At 42.2% G+C, this 7,863-nt stretch overlaps 1 protein-coding gene across 5 annotated transcripts in view; it reads right to left on the bottom strand.

Moving 5' to 3' along the window:
* Positions 1-7,863, bottom strand: part of LOC100740531 — a 58,680-nt gene that overhangs the window by 42,015 nt on the left and 8,802 nt on the right. The window contains exons 1-2 of one of the 5 annotated variants that reach the window (XM_024366398.1): positions 7,529-7,857; positions 1-162 (exon numbers count right to left, since the gene is read on the bottom strand). The exons of 2 other annotated variants lie outside the window; for them this stretch is intronic. Coding sequence is in view for 1 of the 3 variants with exons in the window: in XM_012383562.2 (XP_012238985.1) it covers positions 3-58 (56 nt within the window). In the remaining 2 variants the exon portion in view is untranslated. Of the gene's footprint in view, positions 163-7,528; positions 7,858-7,863 lie in introns of those variants that run through there. 2 more of the 5 variants (XM_024366397.1, XM_012383562.2) reach the window with 2 other exon arrangements.

Below are 7,863 nucleotides of genomic sequence, written 5' to 3'. Positions count from 1 at the left end.
CGCCAGTTCCGGTAGCCTCGCCACTGGACAAAGTCGAAAACTCACCACTCGACGACATCGTTACACACGGCTCGGTTTCCACGATTTCATACACACTAGACTCGCGAGCGGCTATTTCGTACCACGGCGGATCGGCAGTTTCACCACGATAACGTGTCCGTTCTGAAAACAAAAATACGCAGGATATTAGTGTTTTTCGCTTAGGATCGATTCTTTACGAACAATTATCGCTCGAAAAGGACGATGTTGTTTTGACAGCATTTGTCAACGAAATTATATCGATCGGTCAACGTTTAGATAACAGGCGTTTCGAAAAGCAGTCGGTGTTATCCGCGGTTCAGATCTAGTTGTAACTGTATATGAAACGTATATTAACGAGCATAACCCGCATAGCAGATGTCATAATCATCTCTAATAATGAGATAACTAATCAAATAGATAATCAGCCGAGTTCGTGCAAACATGCTCTATATCTGATGTTTTAGATTTACGGTTATTTTTATTTCCTCCCGTACTTCCTGACAAACGAATTAATATACTTGATTCTGTTATCTGGCCAGGTCCGTTAAGATATCGAACGAGATTGCAAACGCGTATTCAAAGCATCTGTGAATCATTAGGAGGATGCATGTATCATAAATATGTGAACGGGACGTAAGGCAGGGAATTACTTGTTGCGAATCTGACGAACCTGAAAACACGACGCAAAACGTATGTACTTTTTTTTTTACGGAGAACAAAGAAAAACCTTATGCCGTGATCCAGACGATATCAGGCAGACGAAGAAAAGCATGGAAGAGTCGGTTGTTCCGAAGGAATTCGTTATTCCACGAAGCGTGGCAGCCTTGACAGTGATTCGCCGGCGGCGAAGTGTGCCTCGGCTAACGAGTGATTATGCTCCTCAGGCTGGCTTGACGATGATGGTGATGATGATGAATTTATGACGATGATTATCTCTGGTGGCGTACCGCTGTGTCGCCACCGGTGTTTGTCTTTCAGACGACGAGACAGTGGCGTGAAAAAACGGCCAAGGAATGATGGAATGAGTCTGGTTCGCGGTCGTTTAAAGATTGTTCTTGCGACTGGCGTTGACACGCGACGAACAACGCTGACAAATTAGTCCTAATTGATTGGGATGGAGCTGGATTGATCGTCGGAGTTTCGAAACCACGTCTAAATCGTTATGCTCTGATATCTTCGAATCGGACGATCCCATAGACGTGTAAGGTTTTTCTGTATGTATCGCTTCGACGCGTATCGTTTTATCCTTTTTTCGTCTTTCGAAAATTCTTCGTCTATCGGCGTTTTATCGGATCTACGTAATAGCGGGTGAACCTTTTCAATGGGACGAAGTTTTCGCTTTGTCGAGAGGTGAAAGCTATGGAATTATTTCTAATTCAAGATAAATACGAGCGCTGAAAATTCCAAGTGATTCTTCTCTTAAAGTAAGTAGAGTAGGTAGCTCCATTTTCGCAATCCGAGGTGATTGATGGGGTCCTAGAAAGATGTAGGTTGATTTTTGATCCAGTTAATGACACGATAATTTGATTACAAAATTGGATCGAGAACAAGTTAATAACGATCCACTTTCTTTCCGATGAATGGGACACATGCGACTGTGTAAAATTTATAACTCGAATCCCTGTCGGTGATTAGCGGGACGCCAATTTACATGGGTGTTCGGAGCGCTGTCGTTGACTTCTTGCTCCATATGGTACTTCATCGACGCGTTTATGGAACTGGAATAATATCGAAATAACGACGACTACTTTCATCGTGCGGTGGATGATTGATTACACGAACTTTGCAACTCAAGATGATCAAATTACGTAGCGAACGAAATGCTGCTTTCAATGGGAGCTCAAACTATAACGCCGTTTTTATTACACGCCACTACTCACAGATGCGTCCGCGATGTTGCAGCAATGAAAGATTGGAAATTATTATCGTTGTTGTGGAAAGTACGCGAAGAATATATTCGCCAGTCATTTTACAAGAAAACAGTATTTGTGGGAGAAAGAGATCGTCGATTAATAGCGAAAGTTTTGGATATCATAGAGGAGCGATCGTAAACGCTCCACCGACGTCTACCGACGTAATTATAAAGTTACATTAACAAAAACCTGACGACAATTGCAATTTCTTTGGACCAGAAAAACCATACAAATTGCCCCGCCTAGTTAGCAGTCGCTTATGACAAATGAGATTTTTGCATTCGATGACTCGATAATTTACCGTGTCAGTTTAAATCATACCGTTATAAATCAACCCCCGAGTTTCTTGTTACTTGTTATTTGATGCTCGTCGCGCGATATTTTATCGCGGGCTTGACGCGAACGCAACTCGTGGAAAGATGCGTTTTTAATCGGCAACGGATCAACGACGAGACGATATTTTCAAAATTGCATGTATTATATTTTTTTTGCGCTAAATTACGATACCTATATGATAATTATGACGTATCGTAGTATAATAAATGCTAGTAATTCGTTTCGTCAAACAGTTTCCCAAACTTTTCAGTGGCAACGTTATTAATCTTGCGACTTACTTTATATTCTCCATTGAAAATCTTACACGTATATTATTCGGATAAAAATTATAGTACGTTAATTCGCTGACGACGCGTCGTATAATATCTCGCATAATAATGCCGCGAAAGGACGTCGAAAAATTGCACAAAATGAAGTTCCACGAACATTGATCTATTATTATTGGACTCGTTTCGGACGTCTCGTGTTTTCTTAAAACACGCGAAAAACTACAGTGTACAGTCCAATCCAGCGCAGAATCGAGATCCACCAACAGAGAAATCAACTTCTTTCCCCAGCTCATCAAATTTTATCATCCGTTAATTGATCCAAATTAGGTTGAAATAATTACTTCGATCGAGCCAATTTAAATTCCAGGGCAGAGTCTTCCCTTCGATCATGTCTGGGGATACGCAAAAACGCAGTTTCTCTTAGGTGACTTGCACCTGTACCATTCTTCAGCCTTGCGCGCGCGTTCACGGCAACATTGCACTCACATCGCATACGAATGACAAGAATTAATATTCCAGCTGTGTAAGATATGATGTGCAGAGACCCCGGGCATTATCCATGGTTCCGGTCATGAATACGCATGAGCAAGCACTTTTTTCTCTTCCTTTTTCCCTGAAACCCACGAGACAATCTGCCACCGTCTTTGATCCTTTCGATTATTTGCTTCCAAGTTACCGTAATCGCCGCGTAATGGACGTTTAATTGCTCGTGACGAAAGAAATAACGATAAGCTCGAGCGCTGTGGAAATTTCACGATGTTTTAAAATATCGATGGCGAAAGTGACGATTATCGAGATTCCTATATCATCCCGTTGATAACCACTGCTGTTATTTAAAGAGTGTAGAAACTAGGTGGCTCTTTGTATAATTTCAGTTTGATATTTTCATTGGAAATATCGAGAGGCGTAGTTGACTCGTACCTTTGTTTAAATTTTATCGTGTCGTAATGACAAGGATATGAAGACTTATGGTTAAAAGTGCGTGCTTTATTCCACGCGTTTCGTGATTCAGTATGCCTGCCGTGTTCGGTCAAACGTTTTGTATTCCGCCACGGGAAATAGCTTCTGCCCCCGCATACGCGATCCTTTGTTTTAAAATGTTTGATTAAATTTATTTTTTCCTTCGTGAATTTTATCATGTTCCAACTTGCAAATCTTCGTTTCTAGTATAACACGGTGCGCCTTTTATTCGTCGAGGAAACTTCCATCCCTCGAATCTACACCGTGCACGAACGTAAAGTCACGAACGTGATATTCTTGTACGCAAATATTTCTTGGACTTTACCGTCCGACACGTTGCAAGAAGATCGAAGTGGCCATTTTCAACGTCCCTCGGCTGAATTCCAGAGTTACGATTCCTTAAGGTACGAGAGATGGCCCAAAGGTCAAAGTGGCAGTGTGCTCTCGATCTCCGTTCGGAGAAGCAGGGGCTGCCGGTTGTCCTCGACAAGCAAAACTTTCGAAACGCTTTCTTTCGTTCGCGAAGCCGTCCGGGCCGCGCGCCATTTCACTTTCGAACGCGTTCCTTTTTTGGTATCGGCCGGCACCGGTGTAATCAAACGGCGTTTGTCATCTGTAACACGCGTAATCGCCGGTACGCGTCGCTTCATTGGGTAAAATTGCCGTGAAGCGCGAACCAGATTAATTACAAGAGGAGGTTCGTTACGCCGATAATTAAAACTCTCGCGATCGATGCGGAGTGGCGTTTTTCTTTTTGCGTCACGGTTCTCATATTATCTGCTCTCACAGCTTAAAGTTTGTAGATTTAGTCCATGTTACACATTTCTCTTGTTATACAGTCAAGAACGTCGGATTGCTTGTACAAGAACCGAGCAGTCTGTAAGAAAAATTCTTTTCAAATTTTTGTCTGTTTCCAGAAGAGTGAAAAAACGTACTCTGTTACAAAAGTATGTACGTGGAATATAAAACTGCAATTACATTTACGGGTATTACGATACAAGTCCATAGCCTTGTCAACTTGCACGCGTCATGCTATTGTACTTTTGTAGGTCTGCCTCCTTATTCTACCCTTTGTCAGGCAACGCTTCGTGCAATATTATTAACCTTTTTTCCACCTCGAACAATCTTCTTAGAAAGAAGGTCTACGTAGGCTACTTAGCTAACTCGGGCGGAGCGTTAACGTAGTTTCAGTACAGCGTTTTATACACACGTTTGTCTTACTATCTCACAGTGACTGTATCACGGCAACATCTATTTTCCTCCTACCTTGCTAATTATATTTAATTTGTTAATAAGTAAAAAATAGCCCACGAAAAGAATCCGACGACAAAGCACGAACGGAACACGCGACGAAGGAGGACGTTGGATGGAAAAGAGGCTTTCCGTAGCGAGCGCATAATGGATCGAGGCAAGTGAAAGTCCCAGATTTAGCAATTTGCCCATTAGCGGTGCACGCCGACCTGGAAACGCTCGATGCTTTCCGCGTGACGGTATTCCGCCGCGTCCCTGACGTAATTCGACTCGGTGCACGCCGCACGCGTCCGCCAGCGGTTCTACGCGCGAAACGCTCCAACGAATTTAATTAAGAGCATACAGGAAAGTCGGCAGCGTGCATCGTGCAGCGTCTTACTTTCTTACGAGTCGCAGTTGTAATTAACGAGCTTGCTCGCGCTCAGACAGCGAGAGAAGAGAAGGAAAAAAAAATACTGTACGGTTATTTTTAGAGGCGGACCATCTGAATTTATGATCGCGATGCGTTTGGCATTGTGCAACAGAGTTCCGTGAGAACGAAACCACCGCCGCGATTGCGGCCTTTTAGCGCGTTTACCCGTCCTTTCCATCGCAATTCACCGCCAGTTTGCTCGATATCTCGACTAGTTTTTCTAATGTCTTTCGTTTCCATCAGGATTTCTTACGTTGACATTGAAATTAAAATATCGCGTAATTTTATTACTTCGAATCTTTTCTCTTTCCTCTTTTTCTGTAATCGTATCGATCAATTAGCAATTAAGTCATTTTTAATTACAAACTATTTAATCATGGACGAGATTGTCCCGTAACCATGGAAATTCTCTTCTCTGTGAAATATTGGAATTGCCGTCAGAGTATTTCGGCAATCGGCGAAACCACTGTGCTATCTGAGATTTTAAGAATCGGAGGAAGCGAAAGAAATCGAGTTCGAACTCGGTTATGCTTAAATTGGAACTGATGGCGGTGAATTTCTTCCGCGTAAGAATTCAGGTTATTAGAATGTAATTAGCATAGATAGCGATCGGCATTATAAAGTACCAAGCGTGTGTAAAGTAAGTAGCCATTTTACTGATTTAAAAGCGCTAGTTTTCTCGATGGAAATCTTTCTTCGACTCGAAGGAAGAATATATGTACGACTAACGAAGGCAAGATCATGAAAATGTTTGATTATACCTGTTCTAATATGCCCTCTTCTAATAACGTTGCATATATGCAGATCTTTACGCACGCATCTTTCTATAAGAAGTTGAAAAAAGATTATCGTAAGAAATTATCAAACGTTTACATTAATCGTACACATCCACAAGCAAGTTGCTTTGCATTTTCGCTTCAGTTCGTCAAAACCCGTTTATCTTGCGTTTTTCCTCCATTTCTGTTTCTTTTAACGTTCCTTGCAGGACTACGATCGAACGTAAATATTAACAAACGTGCCACACATCCCTCAATTTCTTACACAATTTCATATAATAGGTGACACACGACTACCAGAGGCAAACTAACAAATCGGTTAAAAAATCGTTTATATGCGGGAAACTATTAAAATTCTAAATTCGTTGGAGCCCGAGATGGAGTGATTTATAGAAATAGAATTCTCGGTGAGTTTATAGATCAACGTTTAAGCAGTAAACGATCTGTCATTGGCGTAATGTCGCTAAAAAGGAATACCACGTCCATCGGTTCGGTAGAATTTTTATCACTGGAACGATCGTGTTCTTTCTCGAACTATCCGAGACTCGCCTCGCAGCACTAGAAAATTCCAAATAAACTCGTCAACAGGCTTTGATTAAGTGTTATCCTTATAAAAGTGCAAACTTCGCTGCGCAAGCGTTTCTCATAGAAGACGAGTTAACTCGTTCTGGTTGGTTGAGAAGTTAAAAGCCGTCGTGCAACATTTTTGCCGTCGTATAAATATACACATAGTGCAGCTTGTTTACTTTTCTTTGGCAAACCACAGTAGCTAATTCTTTTTTTACCAAGTATCCCCCGTCATAATGCGAATACCTTCGATAATTTTTCTCATTTACACTGATTAATATTGCATCTTTATGTTTTCCTCCTCGAAGTTCAAGTCCTTCCATATCATATTTCATGCGTTTTTATCAATATCGAATGACAGATTGGAAATCGCGGCGGTAAGAAGCAGAAACCGTTCGAATTAATATTATCGGTGAAATTTTATAAATCGCGAGTTCCCACATTATAGAAGATCGCAAATCGCACCATTTCTGTATCGTACTGTCACCAATTTTCTTCATAAACGACACTAATCTTTTGCGGCCATAAATTCCACCGTGACTCGGTGACCATGAGCTCGTAATCTTTTCTCACCTACTTACACCACACGATCCTTCTAGCCCCGATTTTCATACGCCAGCCATGAGAATAATAATAATAAAAAAAACGCTCTCACGACCGCAACAGCAACACTAACTTGCTCTCGGCCAATGTTTTATGTACCTGGATTCATGTCTATTATGTATTCTATCGTGAAGCGATATCAATTCGTCCATAGATTGGTTGCACGGCGAAACAACACGAGTTGTGAAACAACACAGCGGTCGATCGATTCCGTAGCTTACCGAGGCGGATACCAAATACCATCTTTCCCATCTAGTTCCCATCGGAATCGACAGGCTCGTTTGGATATTGGTACACCGCGCTAGTAAAACGATCTCTGTGTATCACGTGGAAAAAAGGAGCGAACAAGGAAACCAAAAAGAAAGAAAAAAGAAAAAAGAAATATAAGGAGAGAAAAGGAACGAAAAAAAGTACTGGCACCTGCGTTGGATAGCGCGGCGTACGCACCTTTCTCACTCGGGTCTCGGCCGATTCGAAAACGATATCTGCAGGTCCTTGAGATCCGGTAAACGCGTGGTATCTCTCAGGAGCCACGAGATCGAACATAGGTCCGGATCGTAGCACGCACGCGGTTCACCTGCACCATGGAACTCGCGACGAGAACGAGCATGGCCACGAACGAAAACGATCGAGCTTTCGATCGAAAACTTTCACCTGGACAGGTATCACCGACGATCCTGCTTCGCCTCTGTCCTTCGAAACGACGAGACCGGCCAACGATCGATACCGATCGATCAACGATCGACGATCGACGA

The sequence above is a fragment of the Bombus impatiens genome, unplaced genomic scaffold (genome assembly GCF_000188095.3).
Source record: "Bombus impatiens unplaced genomic scaffold, BIMP_2.2 scf_0217, whole genome shotgun sequence".
Classification (NCBI taxonomy): domain Eukaryota; kingdom Metazoa; phylum Arthropoda; class Insecta; order Hymenoptera; family Apidae; genus Bombus; species Bombus impatiens.
Note: the sequence above shows the minus strand (reverse complement) of the source record. Positions and strands in the feature narration are given on the sequence as shown.